The sequence below is a fragment of the Mizuhopecten yessoensis genome, unplaced genomic scaffold (assembly GCF_002113885.1).
Source record: "Mizuhopecten yessoensis strain PY_sf001 unplaced genomic scaffold, ASM211388v2 scaffold8631, whole genome shotgun sequence".
In the NCBI taxonomy this organism is placed as follows: domain Eukaryota; kingdom Metazoa; phylum Mollusca; class Bivalvia; order Pectinida; family Pectinidae; genus Mizuhopecten; species Mizuhopecten yessoensis.
Window position 1 is genome coordinate 99,913 of NW_018407644.1, and position 23,521 is coordinate 123,433.

Genomic DNA, 23,521 nt, shown 5'->3' on the forward strand with positions numbered 1-23,521 from the left:
ACTGTCTATTACTATAACCTTAACGGTGTACTAACTGTCTATTACTATAGCCTTAACGGTGTACTAACTGTCTATTACTATAACCCTAACGGTCTACTAACTGTCTGTTGCTATAACCCTAACGGTCTTCTTACTGTCTACTGCTATAACCCTAACGGTCTACTAACTGTCTACTACTATAACCCTAATGGTCTACTAACTGTCTATTACTATTCTCTAACGGTCTACTTACTGTCTATTACTATAACCCTAACGGTGTACTACCTGTCTATTTCTATAACCCTAACGGTGTACTAACTGTCTATTACTATAACCCTAACGGTCTACTTACTGTCTATTACTATAACCCTAACGGTTTACTTACTGTCTATTACTATAATCCTAACGGTGTACTAACTGTCTACTACTATAACCCTAACGGTCTACTAACTGTCTACTACTATAACCCTAATGGTCTACTAACTGTCTACTACTATACCCCTAACGGTGTACTAATTGTCTACTACTATAACCCTAAGGGTCTACTAACAGTCTACTACTATACCCCTAACGGTTTACTAATTTTCTAATACTATAACCCCAACGGTCTATTAACTGTCTACTACTATGTCTATTACTATAACCCTAACGGTCCACTAACTGTCTACTACTATAATCCTAATGGTCTACTAACTGTCTAATACTCCAAACCTAACGGTGTGTACTTACTGTCTACTACTCTAACCCTAAAGGTGTACTAATTGTCTACTACTGTACTAACTGTCTACTAATATAACCCTAACGGTCTATTAACTGTCTACTACTATAGCCCTAAGGGTCTACTAACAGTCTACTACTATAACATTTACGGTCTACTTACTGTCTACTACTATAATCCTAACGGTCTACTAACTGTCTACAACTATAACCCTAACGGTTTACTAATGTATTAACGGTCTACAACTATAACCCTAAAGGTGTACTAATTGTCTACTACTGTACTAACTGTCTACTACTATGACCCTAACGGTCTACTACTATAACCCTAACGGTGTACTAACTGTCTACTACTATGACCCTAACGGTCTACTACTATAACCCTAACGGTCTACTAACTGTCTACTACTATAATCCTAATGGTCTACTAACTGTCTACTACTATACCCCTAACGGTGTACTAACTGTCTATTACTATAACCCTAATGGTCTACTTACTGTCTATTACTATACCCCTAACGGTTTACTAACTTTCTACTACTATAACCCTAACGGTCTACTTACTGTCTATTATTATGACCCTAACGGTGTACTAACTGTCTACTACTATAACCCTAACGGTCTACTTACTCTCTATTACTCTAACCCTAACGGTGTACTAACTGTCTACTGCTATAACCCTAACGGTCTACTAACTGTCTATTACTATAACCCTAACGGGCTACTAACTGTCTAATACTCTAAACCTAACGGTTTACTAGCTGTCTAATACTCTAAACTTACCGGTCTACTAGCTGTCTACTACTCTAAACCTTACGGATTACTAGCTGTCTAATACTCTAAACCTAACGGTCTACTAACTGTCTAATACTCTAAACCTAACGGTCTACTAACTGTCTAATACTTTAAACCTAACGGTCTACTAACTGTCTAATACTCTAACCCTAATGATCTAATAGTGTAATACTCTAAACCTAATGGTCTACTAACTGTCTACTACTATAACCCTAACGGTCTACTTACTGTCTATTATTATGACCCTAACGGTGTACTAACTGTCTACTACTATAACCCTAACGGTGTACTAACTGTCTACTACTATAACCCTAACGGTCTACTTACTCTCTATTACTCTAACCCTAACGGTGTACTAACTGTCTACTGCTATAACCCTAACGGTCTACTAACTGTCTATTACTATCACCCTAACGGGCTACTAACTGTCTAATACTCTAAACCTAACGGTTTACTAGCTGTCTAATACTCTAAACTTACCGGTCTACTAGCTGTCTACTACTCTAAACCTTACGGATTACTAGCTGTCTAATACTCTAAACCTAACGGTCTACTAACTGTCTAATACTTTAAACCTAACGGTCTACTAACTGTCTAATACTCTAACCCTAATGATCTAATAGTGTAATACTCTAAACCTAATGGTCTACTAACTGTCTACTACTATAACCCTAACGGTCTACTATCTGTCTACTACTATAACCCCAATGGTCTACGAACTGTCTACTACTATACTCCTCACGGTCTACTAACTGTCTACTACTATAACCTTAACGGTCTACTAACTGTCTACTACTATAACCCTAATGGTCTACTAACTGTCTACTAATATAACCCTAATTGTCTACTAACTGTCGACTACTATAACCCTAACGGTCTACTAACTGTCTACTTATATAACCCTAACGGTCTACTAGCTGTCCAATACTCTAAACTTACCGGTCTTCTAACTGTCTAAACTCTAAACCTAACAGTTTACTTACTGTCTAACACTATAACGCTAACGGTCTACTAACTGTCTAATACTCTAAACCTAACGGTCTACTAACTGTCTAATACTCTAAACCTAACGGTCTACTAACTGTCTAATAGTCTAATACTCTAAACCTAATGGTCTACTAACTGTCTAATACTATAAACCTAACGGTCTACTAGCTGTCTAATACTCTAAACCTAACGGTCTTCTAACTGTCTAATACTATAAACCTAACGGTCTACTAACTGTTTAATACTCTAACCCTAATGGTCTACTAACTGTCTAATGCTCTAAACCTAACGGTCTAGTAACTCTCTAATACTCTAAACCCAATAGTCTACTAACTGTCTAATAATAGAAACATAACGGTCTACTAGCTGTCTAATACTCTAAACCTAACGGTCTTCTAAGTGTCTAATACTCCAAACCTAACGGTCTTCTAACTGTTTTATACTCTAACCCTAATGGTCTACTAACTGTCTAATGCTCTAAACATAACGGTCTACTAACTGTCTAATACTCAAACCCTAACGGTCTACTAACTGTCTAATACTCAAACCCTAACAGTCTACTAGCTGTCTAATACTCAAACCCTAACGGTCTACTAACTGTCTATTTACATGTATATAGACCTAAATATCTCCAAAATTAAACTTTTTCAGACTCTGTCATGAGATAGTGAGATAGGGTTTAGCCAGTCAATGTTTTATGTTTTCTTCTATTATAGAAAACATCTAATCTAACTGCTGTCGCTGTTTGGAACGTTTGACCAATCAGAACTCATTTTTTATAAGTGTGTCACGATTTGGCATATACTCAGAGATGTCTATTTTGTAGTTCATGTGTTCCTATAAACTGCAAAACTATAAAATTAAACCTAAAGCCATACACTTTTCAACGAAAGTACATTTATGTGCTTGATTTGTCGGATGACAATAAACCATTTCATTTCAGTGTATACACATATAATGTCATTTATCAGTGTGTATACATGTACATTATCATTGATCAGTGTGTATACATGTACATTATCATTGATCAGTGTGTATACATGTACATTATCATTGATCAGTGTGTATACATGTACATTATCATTGATCAGTGTGTATACATGTACATTATCATTGATCAGTGTGTATACATGTACATTATCATTGATCAGTGTGTATACATGTACATTATCATTGATCAGTGTGTATACATGTACATTATCATTGATCAGTGTGTATACATGTACATTATCATTGATCAGTGTGTATACATGTACATTATCATTGATCAGTGTGTATACATGTACATTATCATTGATCAGTGTGTATACATGTACATTATCATTGATCAGTGTGTATACATGTACGGTATTATTGATCAGTTTGTATACACTTACAGTATCATTGATCAGTGTATATACACGTACAGTAACATTGATCAATGTATATACACGCACAGTATCATTGATCAGTGTATATTTACGTGCAGTATCATTGATCAGTGTGTAAACATGTACAGTATCATTGATCAGTGTATATACACGTACAGTATCATTGATCAGTGTATATTTACGTGCAGTATCATTGATCAGTGTGTATACATGTACGGTAGCATTGATCAGTGTGTATACACGTACAATATCATTGATCAGTGTGTATACACGTACAATATCATTGCTCAGTGTGTATACATGTACGGTATCATTAATCAGTGTGTATACATGTACGGTATTATTGATCAGTTTGTATACATGTACGGTATTATTGATCAGTGTGTATACACGTACATTAACATTGATCAGTGTATATACACGTGCAATATCGTTGATCAGTGTATATACACGTACATTAACATTGATCAGTGTGTATATACGTACAATATCATTGATCAGTGTGTATACATGTACATTATCATTGATCAGTGTGTATACATGTACGGTATCATTGATCAGTGTGTATATACGTACAATATCATTGATCAGTGTGTATACACGTACAATATCATTGATCAGTTCGTATACATGTACGGTATCATTAATCAGTGTGTATACATGTACGGTATTATTGATCAGTTTGTATACACTTACAGTATCATTGATCAGTGTATATACACGTACAGTAACATTGATCAATGTATATACACGCACAGTATCATTGATCAGTGTATATTTACGTGCAGTATCATTGATCAGTGTGTAAACATGTACAGTATCATTGATCAGTGTATATACACGTACAGTATCATTGATCAGTGAATATACATGTACGGTATCATTGATCAGTGTATAAACACGTACAGCAACAATGATCAGTGTATATACACGTACAGTATCAGTGAGCAGTGTGTATACACGTACATTAACATTGATCAGTGTGTATACACGTACATTAACATTGATCAGTGTATATACACGTACAGTATCAGTGAGCAGTGTGTATAGACGTACATTAACATTGATCAGTGTGTTTACACGTACATTAACATTGATCAGTGTATAATTACGTCCAGTATGATTGATCAGTGTGTAAACATGTCCAGCATCATTGATCAGTGTGTAAACATGTACAGTATTATTGATCAGTGTATAAACGTACATTAACATTGATAAGTGTATATACACGTACAGTATCATTGATCCGTGTATATACACGTGCAATATCGTTGATCAGTGTGTATACACGTACATTAACATTGATCAGTGTATATACACGTGCAATATCGTTGATCAGTGTATATGCACGTACAATATCGTTGATCAGTGTATATACACGTACAGTTTCANACACACGTATAGTATCATATCGTTAGAACTAGTATATATATAGGATCAGTGTGTACACACGTATAGTATCATATCGTTAGAACTAGTATATATATAGGATCAGTGTGTACACACGTATAGTATCATATCGTTAGAACTAGTATATATATAGGATCAGTGTGTACACACGTATAGTATCATATCGTTAGAACTAGTATATATATAGGATCAGTGTGTACACACGTATAGTATCATATCGTTAGAACTAGTATATATATAGGATCAGTGTGTACACACGTATAGTATCATATCGTTAGAACTAGTATATATATAGGATCGGTGAGTGATCAGTAAGTAAGTGGTTTGTAAGTCTACTGTGTCTATATCATTAATCATTGTTAATTAGTAAAACGTCTGCTTGGTCCATTACAGTATACTTACATAGACAAGCTCCAGACAGTTACGTGGGGATGGCTCAGCAGAGTTATTCCGACTGACCCGTATTGTTTACATTACAATGTACTCCAGTCTATGTCTCGCAGGTACATTGTATGCAGCAGCTGTACGCACACTCGGGGGCCTTGTCATAACATTAACAGTTGTCTAATTCCAACAGGTTTCCTGGTCAGAAACACTTTTAACACGCTTCAATATTTCACCAACGTGTGTGTCACTAACTAAATATAAATCCACTGACTAAATGCCACTGACCATACCACTAATTTACGTTACACGTCAAATGTATTCGAGTGTCATATTTATAAATAGAGTACGGTATTGACGTATTTTACACGTAGTTACAGCATCTGACAAATGTCCACGTAATCCGGTGATTAAACACGTGCACCTTCTCCGAATGACAGCGAGGCTCCTGCTAGGCGCGGTAAGCCTCCCCACTTTCGATTTCCCTTATCGAACACGCATCTTGGTTGAGAGAGAAAGCAGACTTATCGGAATTCCAGAGAATACTGCTGAGGCTGAAAGGTGACAAAGGACGATGCGCAGAAAGACATAGAAAATCCCAGTTCTACGTAACTGTGCTAGCGGTGCTGTGGGTGTGACACCATATACACCTGCAACGTGTACGTGTTGGTAATATACTATAATCCTAACGGTATCAGACACATCGCAAGATCTAGCATTACGTGACAATAACACACGTAACGCTAACGTCAGGTCTACAACGAAAGAATAAACAATACACGTAACGTCTAACGTCAGGTCTACAACGAAAGAATAAAACAACACATGTAACGTCTAACGTCAGGTCTACAACGAAACGACATATGTTACGTCTAACGCCAGGTCTGCAACGAAAGGATAAACAACACATTATCGAATCATTGGGTTTATAACGAAACAACGCATGTCAAATCTAACATCAGGTCTACAACGAAAGTATAAGCAAACATAACGCCCCGTGTTGCGTTTACATCGAAACAACAGAAGGTCTCCTGTTCTATCTCCGACGAAAATAAAATCTGTCGGATTTACAGCGAAACGATACAAATTTAGCGACTTAAGTTTGATATACAACGAAACAACACGTGCTGTCTCGAGATACATATATAGCGTAAACAACACATGTACAAATCCTACAACGAAACAACACGTGCTGTATCGAGATACATGTACATGTCTATAGCGAAAACAACACGTGTACAAATCCTACAACGAAACAACGCATGCTAGGTGTCTGTCTTGGTCTAAGGGCCTCGGGGATATCGTCTTTCGTTAGGTCTACTATCGGTCAATGCATAAACCTAGCTAACATCTGTGTACGTGTGTTTCGAGTAGATATTATATGTTGTCAGTACTGGACAGTAATGCATACAGTTTACGGGTTTATTTCCACATGCGTGTAAACAAGCATAACGCGATAGTGATTGATTCCTATGTTTTTTACGTTCAAAAAGCAATATTCAATTTTAAGAGACCAAAAATCAATACATTTCCAACAAAAAACTAGAGCATTCCAATAATTGATTTACATAAATATGGACACTAATTACCCAGGGGAGCGTTCAGTTTCCATAATTACCTCGGGGAGTGTTTAGTCCGAGATCCTGACAAAGGACCTACGATGGTATTCGGATCATTGAGTAAAAAGGTCTCTGATTATGTAGAATGACAGGCGATTGTTACGCTGTTTGGTTGTCACGGGACAATTACATGTAACTCCACGAGAGGAAAACTGGACACGGATAGTCGTTATCCACGGGTCTACGTCGGAATGTCAAGATCACGTTATCTTCGAAAAAAATGCCTTGGCGATTGGTAATGCTATAAAATAACGCTCCCGTGACTCAGAATGGAGAACCTCTGGTTAGAGTTATAGATCGGACATGCACTCCCAGTCGTTGGTGAATAATACATTGATTGTTATTTCTAAATTCGTCTTAAATTCTATATTTTTCTAAAGAAATATATATATTTCTTGCTGTAATCTCGATAAAATTTTACGGAATAAATATATTGTTTTGATCTTTGCTGTACAGGGTTACATATTTGGTTATTCTTGGAGTAACGTCTCCAGTCAATGACTTGAATGTAAATAAGCTATAAGCATTATGTGGAGCTCAGGTTTGTACGGTTTATAACGGAACTCTACAAATACATAGAAAGCAACAGAAATGGTACAATTTCAGATTTTTTTTTTAAATGCAGCAAAAAAATGTATAGTGATGGTATGTTGGGCGTTACATTATGTGTACTAAAATACACAATACATTCTTGTATGTACTGTAGATCACATTATACCCAATAGTGTATAATTACATACCTTATATCGTACAGATGTATATAACTTATGGCCTACAGAACACGTAATTCATACGTTAATGCTCTGTATGATATAATACATACGTACATGTACTACAGGACAGGACAATACGTAAAACATGCAATACGTACATGTACGTACTACAATAATACGGTACTGGTAAAATATTCAGGAACCCGTTATAACAGATACAATACATCACGAATCTACACTGCGGAAATCCTCAAACTATTCTCAATAATAACCAATCATGCCTCTAAAATATAAATATTTAAAACTACTAAATATAACATACCAATAAATCTGCTCACCCTTAAACACGGTGTGCGGGACCTCTGGATGTACAGTGCTCGGAGATCAGCCTCTTCTTTCGCAATCTCACATCCGTGGGAATAACCAACGCCATATCGATTTTATTCTTGGAACACAGAGAATTCGTGGAAGGTCCCAGGATTGTTTTAAAACAGGGAACCAAATGCAACGATTCAGTAATTGTTTTATTTCTGTACGGAGTGGAACTGGTTCTAACCTATGTTCCAGCTCTGTCAATAGATTGATCTGTTGGAGAACTGAATCGGATGTGATCAATTTTCAGTAATTGTTCGTAACTTTTCTAACTATCATTGTCTGAAATGAAATGTCATATAGATGAAAACAATGCCACTAAACCTAGATTTCCTTTCAGAAAAAAAAGCATATACTTGAATTATATTCTGAAGTGTATATTAATGTATATTAGTACACTGTCGTAATTTCCGGAATGTCATTGTTATCGGTTGTATAATAACCTTGTAAATAATTGATTAAGTACACGTAATTATTGGTAGCATACACAGAACTTTTCGTATTATACACACTGTGTATCTTGGATGTGGAATCTGGAGCACGTGTCACTGTTCGCTCGTGCCGTAGTCATTTTCATAACGCATCGCGTGTTTCTAACCCATTCGGTAAACGGCTACATTTGTGGCTTACGATCTAATTGCTCGTGCATGGCAGGTGCTTCCTCTACATTATTAATTGTCGGGAAAGCGGTGTTGGTAAGAAAGATAGAGTTAATTCCCTTTATTTGGAGTCTGGAGTTCTCGAGGTGTGTGTGACACAATAGTGGAAACAGTGGTGCTATAGTAGGTATTCCCCGATAGTACTCAATAGTGACCCCTCATAATGTTACCGGGTGTACACAATATCCCCTCATAATGCTACCGGGTGTACACAATATCCCCTCACAATGTTACCGGGTGTACACAATATCCCCTCACAATGTTACCGGGTGTACACAATATCCCCTCACAATGTTACCGGCTGTACAAAATATACCCTCACAATGTTACCGGCTGTACACTATATCCCCTCACAATGTTACCGGGTGTACACAATATCCCCTCATAATGTTGCCGGGTGTACATAATATCCCCTCACAATGTTACCGGGTGTCCACAATATCCCCTCACAATGTTACAGGGGGTACACAATATCCCCTCACAATGTTACCGGGTGTACACAATATACCCTCATAATGTTGCCGGGTGTACATAATATCCCCTCATAATGTTACCGGGTGTACACAATATCCTCACACAATGTTACCGGGTGTCCACAATATCCCCTCACCATGTTACCGGGTGTACAGAATATCCCCTCACAATTTTACCGGGTGTACACTATATCCCCTCACAATTTTACCGGGTGTACACAATATCACCTCACAATGTTACCGGCTGTACAAAATATACCCTCACAATGTTACCGGCTGTACACCATATCCCCTCACAATTTTACCGGGTGTACACTATATCCCCTCACAATTTTACCGGGTGTACACACTATCCCCTCACAATGTTACAGGCTGTACACAATATCTGCTCACAATGTTTCCGGCTGTACACAATATCTGCTCACAATGTTTCCGGCTGTACACAATAGCCCCTCACAATGTGGCCGGCTGTGGACAAGATCCCCTCTCAATGTTACCGGGTGTCCACAATATCCCCTCATAATGTTACTGGGTGTACACAATATACCCTCATAATGTTGCCGGGTGAACATAATATCCCCTCATAACGTTACCGGGTGTACATAATATCCCCTGATAATGTTACCGGGTGTCCACAATATCCCCTCATAACGTTACCGGGTGTACAGAATATCCCCTCACAATGTTACCGGCTGTACACAATATCCTCACACAATCAGGTTGTCTATTGACGGGTCTGATTTTCTCTACTGTACTTATTTATGATCAGTTCCTTATATTATCTAACGTTTATCGGTATTTTACATATGTACCTGTATTCTCGACCGCTCTTTGATAATTTGATGATATAATGATTACTGAATCCTCTAGCTATAGAGATTGACGCGTTCTCCCCTGAAACCGCGTACATGTACAGACAAGTATTTTATCAATATTATACTTCCAGTATGGTATCTTTATCTCCACAATACTGCGATCATCGGTACTGACATTAACATCTAGGTCCTTACCAGCTGTACATGTATCTGCTATAGTAAGACCAATACCTACGATTGGACCAGATTTTGGTATAGCTCCTTTTGTTACTGTACCCATGTTGTAATCATCAAGCATTTACTAGTAGTAATATAATGGCCGTCGGGATGATTCTGCAGCCGAACGCATGGAGATCGAGGATTCGATCCCCGGTGTAAACACACTATTCTCTTTCCTGTTACACATTAATATGTATAATCCTTGTTTGTTTAAACGTTTATATTCAATGGACATTTTCCTGACAATCTGAACTTGAGTCAGCTCATAGTCTCGTCCATGTCTTGATGTTACCTTACAAATAGCCATTGCTCCTAACGTTTGATTATCATTGGTATCAATTATATATACTAGTTCTATAAGGTCCTGTATGATCTTGATTTTGTAAACTGTGGTCACCGATCAGAAAACAGTGGTATTGTTGTACCAAAAAGGCAGTTTGTCTGACATAAAATGGTTAAATCGATTTTTAAATGCATTATGAAATAATTAACTATCCAAAATCCCATATACAAACTAGAGCTGTGATATCTTATTTATAATTATCGCACTTCGGACAAAAATGTCCAAAAACCATTGGTTTAGAGCTGTCACGTGGTGACCCTCTAATTTTCTATAGAGGGTCAGTAGGATTCCATTATAGGGCAATATGGCCGCCCATTGCTCACCGCTTCAAAACTAAAATAACAGATACGGGTACATGTACCTGAATATTCTAAAAATGAAACAATGCTCACCGTAATTCCTATTCGCTACATTGTATCGTAAGAGAAAATGTTCCAAGGACAAAAAAAACTGTTACATGTTATTTTTTTGTTATATAATTTATTTTATTTTCATTTATCAAAGTTGATTAAATTTGTTAAATATTCATATTGTTTTGTTATGCATTACATCATTTTCATTTTAAGCAAAAAGGGTCCTCGATGCGATAAATTCGTTATATAGTCAGTTACTATATCAGTATATAACTAATACTAGCAGGTGTGTAGTACAAACACTGTCATGTTAGACAGCTGTACTGGCCCATTTCTTTTATTTTTTTCTGTTCGTCGCGTTTATCATCTTATTTTTGGGAAGAAACGTGACATAATTTTCTCACTACATTTTAGCTGGTACATTTTAACTGTCATCAAATACCGACGAAAGTCCGTTTTCGTAATGAAACTGCATGTAAAATCTGTGACACTCTGAAGAAATGTGGTTAACCTTCTCTCGGACCATATTCATAGGATTTTGTACTGGTCTTTATGTTACTGTTACTGTTATATATTTATAAACAAATGAACGATCATTAAAAGTTTCATCGAAATCCTATGGAAATCCATGGCGATCATCGAAAAACCGATGTAGTCAGTATTACGCCTGTTGACTGATTGGTTGCGACAAACGTCCTTTGTCCCGGTTATAACGGAGTATAAGACCACAACAATGGCCTTTGTTATTTGTCGTAGGAGTCACATGTAACTTTATATTGTCGACGAATCTCAAGTTATACATGTTATAGATTAAATGAGTGAGAAAATTAAAAAAAAAATCGGCCAATCAGGTTTATTTATCGCGGTTGTCTACCGTTAAACCAAACTTTCTCATTACGGTCTGGGCTAACTTAATGACTATTATACGTTATGTACAGAACTGACATTGCACTTGCTGACTTGCCGATTGACATATCAAGTGTGTCCATGGTAAATCAATAGCATGTAATATAGACCTTACTTTCATGTATGGGTAGACAATGAATGCTAGAATTGAGAGCGTCGATTAAAATGATTAATTCCTTGGCCTTGACTATGTTCTGTACACATATGCGGGTGCCATATGTATTTTGGGGGATGCTGGCGCATATGCATGCATTCGACCTCCTCCTGGGTGTAGCATTAGGGAATGGGAAAGGATAATTCCCATCCGAGAGCTGGTCGAGCTGTACGACACTAAGCTGAAGGAGGAAGTTGAAGAGAAAGACCAAGGAATAATTATAGACAATAAGTTAAATTTAAAAAGCCATATACACTGTACAAGCCGCAGTAAACAAAGCGAATAGAGTACTTGGAGCCATCAGAGGAACTTACACATTTTTGGACAACAAAACATTCTGCCTGTTATACAAAGGTTTAGTACGGCCACACTTGGAGTATGGAGCATGCGTTTGGAAACCATACAAACAACAGGATATCAACCTTTTGGAAAACGTTCAGCGGAGAGCTACCAAATCACTGCCTGCAGGGACGAAGGATATTTCATACGAGGAAAGAATGCATAGACTTAAACTTCCATCATTAGTCCATAGAAGGAACAGGGGAGACATGATCGAATATCTAAAATATTGTCAGGTATATATGATACATCAGGATCAACGGGGCTTCTATTAATTAAACAAGACAAAAGAACTCGAGGTCATTCATTCTGCATGGACAAATCAGGAAGTAGATTAGACGTTCGTAAATACTTGTTTACTCAGCGTGTAGTCAGCAGCTGGAACTCCTTACCCGAGAACGTGGTCCAAGCACCGAATATTATAACATTTAAAAATCGCCTTGATAAGTTTTGGGACACTGGTGACAGGATGTTTACAATAACACCCGAGGGATGTCACGTACATTATATTACAATTGTATATGTAATTATTATTTGAAGGACTGTGATCTGAATATAGAGGCAAATGGATATGCCTGCGTTCAGAATAATCTAAGTTAATCTAAGTTAAGTTAGACGAACATTCTTATTTGAGAAGATAGTAATGTAGGTTTTTCTTCTCACTATGTATACGTCCAAAGACCTAAACAGATAGAGTATTATACCCTGAATGGAGAAACTGGTTTTTCAAGCCGTCATGTCACCATCACCGGGTGTGGTGCGCGTTATCAAGTCCGGAAATTGAAAGGTGTTTAACTAGTCCTCGGCCATGTTGGTGTGAGAGCAGGCTGGGGACACCGCCTCTCGTGTCTGCTCCTTTTCACTGATCTTGTCCTCGGCCATGTTGGTGTGAGAACAGGCTTGGGACACCGCCTCTCGTGTCTGCTCCTTTTCATTCTGATCTTGTCCTCACCCATGTTGGTTTGAGAACAGGCAGGGGACACCACCTCTCGTGTCTGCTCCTTTTCATACTGATCTTGTCCCCACCCATGTTGGTGTGAGAACAGGCTTGGGACACCGCCTCTCGTGTCTGCTCCTTTTCACTGATCTTGTCCTCGGCCATGTTGATGTGAGAACAGGCTGGGGACACCGCCTCTCGTGTCTGCTCCTTTTCACTGATCTTGTCCTCGGCCATGTTGGTGTGAGAACAGGCTTGGGACACCGCCTCTCGTGTCTGCTCCTTTTCACTGATCTTGTCCTCGGCCATGTTGGTGTGAGAACAGGCTGGGGACACCGCCTCTCGTGTCTGCTCCTTTTCACTGATCTTGTCCTCGGCCATGTTGGTGTGAGAACAGGCTTGGGACACCGCCTCTCGTGTCTGCTCCTTTTCACTGATCTTGTCCTCGGCCATGTTGGTGTGAGAACAGGCTGGGGACACCGCCTCTAGTGTCTGCTCCTTTTCATACTGATCTTGTCCTCACCCATGATGGTGTGAGAACAGGCTGGGACACCGCTACAAGGTGACAGCCAACCTAGGGGACTGTTACTCCAGCTACAAGGTGACAGTCAACCTAGGAGACTGTAAGTCCAGCTACAAGGTGACAACCAACCTAGGGGACTGTTAGTTCAGCTACAAGGAGACAGCCAACCTAGGGGACTGTTAGTCCAGCTACAAAGTGACGGTCAACCTAGGAGACTGTAAGTCCATCTACAAGTTGACACCCAACCTAGGGGACTGCTAGTCCAGCTATATGGTGACAGCCAACCTAGGGGACTGTTAGTAAAGCTACAAGGTGACAGCCAACCTAGGGGACTGTTACTCCAGCTACAAGGTGACAGCCAACCTAGGAGACTGATAGTCCAGCTACAAGGTGACAGCCAACTTAGGGGACTGTTAGTCCAGCTACAAGGTGACGGCGAACCTAGGAGACTGTTAGTCCAGCTACAAGGTGACAGCGAACCTAGGGGACTGTTAGTCCAGCTACAAAGTGACGGTCAACCTAGGAGACTGTAAGTCCATCTACAAGGTGACAGCCAACCTAGGGGACTGTTACTCCAGCTACATGGTGACAGCCACCCTAGGGGACTGTAAGTCCAGCTACAAGGTGACAGCCAACGTAGGCGACTGTTAGTTCAGCTACAAGGTGACAGCCAACATAGGAGACTGTTAGTCCAGCTACAAGGTGACAGCGAACCTAGGGGACTGTTAGTCCAGCTACAAAGTGACAGTCAACCTAGGAGACTGTAAGTCCAGCTACAAGGTGACGACCAACCTAGGGGACTGTTAGTTCAGCTACAAGGCGACAGCCAACCTAGGGGACTGTTAGTCCAGCTACAAGGTGACGGCGAACCTAGCAGCCATCTTAGGGGACTGTAAGTCCAGCTAAAAGGTAACAAATCACCTCAGTGACTGTTAGTCCAGCTACAAGGTTACTGCCAACCTAGGGGACTGTTGGTCCAGCTACAAGGTGACGGCGAACCTAGCAGCCATCTTAGGGGACTGTAAGTCCAGCTAAAAGGTAACAAATCACCTCAGTGACTGTTAGTCCAGCTACAAGGTTACTGCCAACCTAGGGGACTGTTGGTCCAGCTACAAGGTGACGGCGAACCTAGCAGCCATCTTAGGGGACTGTAAGTCCAGCTAAAAGGTAACAACTCACCTCAGTGCCTGTTAGTCCAGCTACAAGGTTACTGCCAACCTAGGGGACTGTTGGTCCAGCTACAAGGTGACGGCGAACCTAGCAGCCATCTTAGGGGACTGTAAGTCCAGCTAAAAGGTAACAACTCACCTCAGTGCCTGTTAGTCCAGCTACAAGGTTACTGCCAACCTAGGGGACTGTTGGTCCAGCTACAAGGTGACGGCGAACCTAGGAGACTGTTAGTCCAGCTACAAGGTGACAGCCAACATAGGAGACTGTTAGTCCAGCTACAAGGTGACAGCGAACCTAGGGGACTGTTAGTCCAGCTACAAAGTGACAGTCAACCTAGGAGACTGTAAGTCCATCTACAAGGTGACAGCCAACCTAGGGGACTGTTACTCCAGCTACAAGGTGACAGCCAACCTAGGAGACTGTAAGTCCAGCTACAAGGTGACAGCCAACCTAGGCGACTGTTAGTAAAGCTACAAGGTGACAGCCAACCTAGGGGACTGATAGTCCAGCTACAAGGTGACAGCCAACTTAGGGGACTGTTAGTCCAGCTACAAGGTGACAGCGAACCTAGGGGACTGTTAGTCCAGCTACAAGGTGACGGCGAACCTAGCAGCCATCTTAGGGGACTGTAAGTCCAGCTAAAAGGTAACAAATCACCTCAGTGACTGTTAGTCCAGCTACAAGGTTACTGCCAACCTAGGGGACTGTTGGTCCAGCTACAAGGTGACGGCGAACCTAGCAGCCATCTTAGGGGACTGTAAGTCCAGCTAAAAGGTAACAACTCACCTCAGTGCCTGTTAGTCCAGCTACAAGGTTACTGCCAACCTAGGGGACTGTTGGTCCAGCTACAAGGTGACGGCGAACCTAGGAGACTGTTAGTCCAGCTACAAGGTGACAGCGAACCTAGGGGACTGTTAGTCCAGCTACAAGGGGACAGCCAACCTAGGAGACTGTTAGTCCAGCTACAAGGTGACAGCGAACCTAGGGGACTGTTAGTCCAGCTACAAGGTGACGGCGAACCTAGCAGCCATCTTAGGGGACTGTAAGTCCAGCTAAAAGGTAACAACTCACCTCAGTGACTGTTAGTCCAGCTACAAGGTTACTGCCAACCTAGGGGACTGTTAGTCCAGCTACAAGGTGACGGCGAACCTAGGAGACTGTTAAACCAGCTACAAGGTGACAGCCAACATAGGGGACTGTAAGTCCAGCTACAAGGTGACAGCCAACCTAAACGACTCACCTCAGTGACTGTTAGTCCAGCTACAAGGTTACTGCCAACCTAGGGGACTGTTAGGCCAGCTACAGGGGGACGGCCGACCTAGGAGACTGTTAATCCAGCTACAAGGGGACTGTTAGTCCAGCTACAAGGTGACAGCCAACCTAGGGGACTGTTAGTTCAGCTACAAGGTGACAGTCAACCTAGGGGACTGTTAGTTCAGCTACAAGGTGACAGTCAACCTAGGGGACTGTTAGTTCAGCTACAAGGTGACAGTCAACCTAGGGGACTGTTAGTTCAGATACAAGGAGACAGCCAACCTAGGGGACTGTTAGTCCAGCTACATGGTGACAGCCGACCTAGGAGACTGTTAATCCAGCTACAAGGTGACAGCCAACCTAAACGACTGTAAGTCCAGCTACAAGGTGACAGCCAACCTAGGGGACTGTTAGTCCATAACAGCCAACATAGGGGACTGTTAGTTCAGCTACAAGGTGACAGTCAACCTAGGAGACTGTAAGTCCAGCTACAAGGTGACAACCAACATAGGGGACTGTAAGTCCAGCTACATGGTGACAGCCAACATAGGAGACTGTTATTCCAGCTACAAGGTGAGTGACAGCCAACCTAGGGGACTGTTAATCCAGCTACATGGTGACAGCCAACCTAGTAGACTGATAGTCCAGCTACAAGGTGACAGCCGACCTAGGAGACTGTTAGTCCAGCTAGGGGACTGTTAGTCCAGCTACATGGTGACAGCCGACCTAGGAGCCTGTTAATCCGGCTACAAGGTGACAGCCAACCTAGGGTACTGTTAGTCCAGCTACAAGGTGACAGACAACCTAGAGGACTGTTAGTCCAGCTACATGGTGACAGCCGACCTAGGAGCCTGTTAATCCGGCTACAAGGTGACAGCCAACCTAAACGACTCACCTCAGTGACTGTTAGTCCAGCTACAAGGTTACTGCCAACCTAGGGGACTGTTAGTCCAACTGATATTTCAGATACAAGGTAACAGCCAACATAGGGGACTGTTAGTTCAGCTACAAGGTGACAGCCACCCTAGGGGACTGCTAGTGCAGCTACAAGGTGACAGCCAACATAGGGGGCTGTAAGTCCAGCTACAAGGTGACACCCAACCTAGGGGACTGATAGTCCAGATACAAGGTGACAGCCAACCTAAGGGGCTGTAAGTCCAGCTACAAGGTGACACCCAACCTAGGGGACTGATAGTCCAGATACAAGGTGACAGCCAACCTAGGGGCCTGTTAGTCCAGCTACAAGGCGACAGCCAACTTAGGGGACTGTTAGTCCAGCTCCAAGGTGACAGCCAACCTAGGGGACCGATAGTCCAGCTACAAGGTGACAGCCGGAGACTGTTAGTCCAGCTACAAGGTGACAACCAAGGGGGGGGACTGTTAGTCCAGCTACAAGGTGGCAGCCAACCTAGGGGACTGATAGTCCAGATACAAGGTGACAGCCAACCTAAGGGGCTGTAAGTCCAGCTACAAGGTGACAGCCATACTAGGGGACTGTAAGTCCAGCTACATGGTGACAGCCAACCTAGGGGACTGTTCGTCCAGCTACAAGGTGACAGTCAACCTAGGGGACTGTTAGTCCAGCTACGAGGTGACAGCCAACCTAAGGGACTGTAGGTCCAGCTACAAGGTGACAGCCAACATAGGAGACTGTTATTCCAGCTACAAGGTGAGTGACAGCCAACCTAGGGGACTGTTAATCCAGCTACATGGTGACAGCCAACATAGGAGACTGTTAGTCCAGCTACAAGGTGCCAGCCAACCTAGGGGACTGTTAGTTCAGCTACAAGGTGACAGCCAACATAGGGGACTGTTAGTTCAGCTACAAGGTGACAGTCAACCTAGGAGACTGTTAGTCCAGCAACATGGTGACAGCCAACCTAGGAGACTGTTAGTTCAGCTACAAGGTGACAGACAACCTAGGGGACTGTTAGTCCAGCTACGAGGTGACAGCCAACCTAGGAGACTGTTAGTTCAGCTACAAGGTGACAGCCACCCTAGGGGACTGTTAGTCCAGCTACGAGGTGACAGCCAACCTAAGGGACTAACAGTCTCCTACATGGTGACAGCCGACCTAGGAGCCTGTTAATCCGGCTACAAGGTGACAGCCAACCTAGGAGACTGTTAGTTCAGCTACAAGGTGACAGTCAACCTAGGGGACTGTTAGTCCAGCTATATGGTGACAGCCAACCTAGGGGACTGTTAATCCAGCTACATGGTGACAGCCAACCTAGTAGACTGAAAGTCCAGCTACAAGGAGACAGCCAACCTAGGGGACTGTTAGTACAGCTACAAGGTGACAGCCAACCTAAGGGGCTGTAAGTCCAGCTACAAGGTGACACCCAACCTAGGGGACTGATAGTCCAGATACAAGGTGACAGCCAACCTAGGGGAATGTTACTCCAGCTAAAAGGTGACAGTCAACCTAGGTGACTGGAAGTCCAGCTACAAGGTGACAACCAACTTAGTGGACTGTTAGTCCAGCTACAAGGTGGCAGCCAACCTAAGGGACTGTAAGTCCAGATACAAGGAGACAGCCAACCTAGGGGACTGTTAGTACAGCTACAAGGTGACAGCCAACCTAGGAGACTGTTAGTTCAGCTACAAGGTGACAGTCAACCTAGGGGACTGTTAGTTCAGCTACAAGGCGACAGCCAACCTAGGGGACTGTTACTCCAGCTACAAGGTGACAGCCAACTAGGAGACTGTTAATCCAGCTACAAGGTGACAGCCAACCAAGGGGACTGTTAGTCCAGCTACAAGGTGGCAGCCAACCTAGGGGACTGTTAGTCCATAACAGCCAACATAGGGGACTGTTAGTCCAGCTACATGGTGACAGCCGACCTAGGAGCCTGTTAATCCGGCTACAAGGTGACAGCCAACCTAGGTGACTGATAGTCCAGCTACAAGGGGACAACCAACTTAGGGGACTGTTAGTCCAGCTACAAGGTGACAGCCAACTTAGGAGACTGTTATTCCAGCTACAAGGTGACAGCCAACCTAGGGGACTGATAGTCCAGCTACCAGGTGACAGCCAACCTAGGTGACTGATAGTCGAGCTACAAGGTGACAGCCGACAGAGGGGACTGATTGTCCAACTACAAGGTGACAGCCACCCTAGGGGACTGTTACTCCAGCTACACGGTGACAGCCAACTTAGGAGCCTGTTATTCCAGCTACAAGGCGACAGCCAACCTAGGGGACTGATAGTCCAGCTACAAGGTGACAGCCGACATAGGGGACTGATTGTCCAGCTACAAGGTGACAGCCAACCTAGGGGACTGATAGTCCAGCTACAAGGTGACTGGTAGTCTACCAGCAGAGTCAACCAACACGTTTAATAATTACTAACAAAGTACCTATTAATTATGATATTATATAAGCTTTGATTTTTTAGGCAGAGGGCATAAGGAGATTCCTGTAGTAGGAGAACCCAAAATTTAGATACAGAAGACCTATCCAAACCAGTTCAGTTATGAGGCGATACAGTTAGTCGGGAAAAACAATACACTTTTTCTGTGGAAGGCTTAATATATTGGTGATTTGTGTTTTGGATTTACAGTAAATGTAAGAGTTCTGCATAGATATTTGTGGTATATTCGAAGAATACTAATCAGATATGGGAGTTCGGTGCAGGTAAAGATGACCTGTCCAGCGCGAGTCCGTTAACGGTGATATACATAAAGATAACATTGATGGTCAATTCTAGAACTGTGCGTGTTTCTAAACGGTTCCAAGATCTGACCGAAATAAGGGAGATAACCTAAATGATTGGATGTACATGAAATTCAAGGTCAGTGTTGTTCATATCTCTGTCGTAACAAGAACCTGTTGCACTTCACAATAATATATACAATACAATAAGCATATAAAATGTTGCTTAATGCTGCCATTTTGGGAGTTTTACTGGTTTTTGTTGAAGGTATTTAAACGCATGATATTATTTTCAATGACAAAAAGATAAACTGCATATTTTGTTCTCAGTAGTATTGAAGCATGAAGCGTGAACATATGTATTGTACTTTTCAGCGCAGTCCTCGTGTCCAGAAGGCTGGGTAAGTAATATAGAGGCATGCTACCACATCAGTAGGGACACAGAGGAATGGGTGACCGCCGAGGTGAGTACTATAATAACCTATATTACAATCGCATTCACAAATACATACAATGTGTTACAACGATTGTGTCGATTCGTTTTAATGTGTACAGGATTTGACCAAGTTTATGCTACAATTTTCTGTACTAATTGCCGCATAATACGAAGAATACATGATTTGTTTTCATAGTTTGGACAAATGACCGCATTATGTGACACATTTCGTGCTAGTGTGTACCAATACAGGTTAAATGGGATACAGTCTGTTCTGGTTTGTACATTTTTTTTATCAATAACAGCATTATGTGATTCCTGTATCCTAATCCCTCAGGAAATGTGTAAACTATATGGTGCAACTTTGGTGCAAATTGAGACCCTCGAAGAAGACAAATTCCTCTCAGAGCATCTAAGAAATTACAGTCAAGGTTTGTGGTCATAAGTACATCTTTCCAAATTGTCAATGTATACTTTCAGAATGAAGCAATAATGACACCAGTAAAATGGTATAGACTCTATAAGATCATGATATTCCTGGAAGATATTTCGGATGTTTAATGTACCAGTACAATGCAACTATTCCTGTGGATATATGTGTGTTTCTTGCAGTGTACAACGACCACGAGTTCTGGATAGGGCTGTCTGACTGGGCGTTGGAGGGTAATTTTATCTGGGTCCCCGAGGGTTTAACACCTTTGTACACAAACTGGGGTCCTGGGGAACCTGACAATGACCACAAAGACCAACACTGTACCATCATCTACACCCAGGAGCACTACCAGTGGTACGACAGGACGTGTAACCAACAGTACAGCTACATCTGTGAGAAGACGTGAGTGATTTATGGTACTTTTAGTTGAATTGAATGGTTCATATAACACAATCAGTGAAGTTTCGATGTGTGACATTGCGATGTCACCTTTATTAGACAAATAGTCCGTCACACCTTAACAATTCAGTGTTTGAGTTATACCTGTATGAACATTTATACAGTTCATACTTACCACCCGAGAAAAAAAGTTTAAAAAAAAAGTGCTTTTAGTTATTCACTGCCATGTTACATTGTATGGTCAAGTCTTGAATACTGAATCAACTAGAACATGTAAACGCCGTTTGGGAAGCAGCGAGGTACTATCAAGAAAGGGAAAGTTAACGATCGGAACATGGAACGTGTCACTTTCATCGTACAGCTTAGTACATGTAGTAGGCCGTCCTTTGTATTCATGTTATACGTAAAGATCAAGAAAAACAGACTTTGTAGAAAAATTCTGAAGTGTCCTTGATTTTTAGTCAGGAAGTTATATACTACATGTATCGAGGTGGTCCATACATTTCTTATCTGAAATAGTACATTGTCGATAAATGTAAAGTGAAACAGATTGACTAAGAATATATCAACAAACATATTTACCTTTACATATATATATAATGTACGTTAATGTGTATAACTAAGTTCATTTATATTTGTGCGTTATTGTGAAAAACTAAGTGTATCTGTACGTTATTGTGTACAATTTTATACTTAGTAAAGTAATAATGGACATAGCTGTTTATATATTTCTATTCGTTACAGTACCAGCGCTAACCCTGGTATTATCATCGGATAATCAAGTTATCACAGAGGAGGACCACTCAATTTCACTGAGCGACCCAATAAATACTAAGTAACACATCTGCTATACGTCATGTTATCTTTGCGGCAAACTGGTATAGCTATTGATACCGTAACAATCTCGGCGAAATCAATAAAAACGGATCCGATGATAAAATTGATAACGTACTTGTAGTAAGCTTCAATCGTGTATCATCTGGCTATTTTATGAACTATACCTTCCTGGTATTGTGATATATGATCTGCTTTCCTCTGTTTCCTGTATCCAGTTGATGGATTGTACATAGCACTGCGTGTTTGTCAATACCAACTGTTGACTTACTGGATCACAAACAAGCCGGACTTCTGTTCCGATTGGATAATGTTATCGGTTTCATTCTTTCATATGTGTATATTCTACTTTATTGGACAGAACAGCACACATGATAATATCAAGTAGAAGGGAGATTAGGAAATGTCACAATAAAACTTCAATCAACATGGACAGACTCTCATCGGTAGCGTTACGAATACAGTTACCAAGACATAGTGAACACAACCGAAAACTTAATAAAACAATATAGTTATGATGAGTGACTTCACATCGTACCGCCACATTGTGACCATCCGGCGGTGCAGTCACTTGCATTGGCAATCACTGTCGGAATGGTAGCAAGACGCATATACTCGCACGGGATATAACAAAATACATGTAAGTTAAAATAAAATCAGGCAAGTTTTTGTATTTCTAACTCTTTGTAATAAGTGGACGATTAGTCGGAATAATCCACCTAGGCCCAGTTGTTTAAAAGGTGATTAGCTTAATGAATGATTAGCGCAAATTTTGATTTTTATGTAACTCTAAACCAAAACTATTGAATGAGGTACAATTTTCCAGATATGAAATATTTTGTAGAGTGAATAAACATGCACAATCTTGTTTATTGAGGCAAGTATTAAAGGTTGAAAAATGTCGTTAAACAGTGATTAAGCTAATCACCTCTTGAACAACTGGGCCCTGATTGTGTATGACTAAGTGTATAATGTACGTTATTAAGAATAACAAAGTACAATGTATGTGTATACGTATGTTTATTTACATGTATCAGTTAGTATAGCGGTACGTTCATTACAGTAGCATCCCTGGTATCGTCATTGGCTAATCACCACCTAAAGAGGGCCAAGACATACTGTTCTAGAGACACATAAAACACATTATAACTAACATAAAATGCATTATCTCTAACATAAAACGCATTATCTCTAACATAAAACACATTATCACTAACATAAAACACATTATCTCTAACATCAAACACATTATCTCTAACATAAAACACATTATC

At 41.0% G+C, this 23,521-nt stretch overlaps 2 protein-coding genes across 4 annotated transcripts in view; one reads left to right on the forward strand and one right to left on the reverse strand.

Annotated features, from left to right (window-relative positions):
* The window catches only part of LOC110456295, a 45,290-nt gene extending 36,900 nt beyond the window's left edge, over nucleotides 1-8,390 (reverse strand). Inside the window, exon 1 of one of the 3 annotated variants that reach the window (XM_021506941.1) lies at nucleotides 8,313-8,390. The gene's annotated coding sequence lies outside the window, so the exon portion shown is untranslated. Of the gene's footprint in view, nucleotides 1-5,660; nucleotides 6,288-8,296 lie in introns of those variants that run through there. The other 2 variants (XM_021506940.1, XM_021506938.1) reach the window with 2 other exon arrangements.
* An 11,956-nt stretch (nucleotides 8,391-20,346) lies between these two features.
* LOC110456292 (perlucin-like protein) lies at nucleotides 20,347-22,247 on the forward strand. The gene is made up of 5 exons (XM_021506934.1): nucleotides 20,347-20,413; nucleotides 20,521-20,609; nucleotides 20,919-21,012; nucleotides 21,194-21,416; nucleotides 22,158-22,247. Exons 1-5 carry the CDS (start codon nucleotides 20,365-20,367, stop codon nucleotides 22,189-22,191), a joined length of 489 nt encoding a protein of 162 aa, XP_021362609.1. The 5' UTR covers nucleotides 20,347-20,364; the 3' UTR covers nucleotides 22,192-22,247.
* Nucleotides 22,248-23,521: the final 1,274 nt, after the last annotated feature.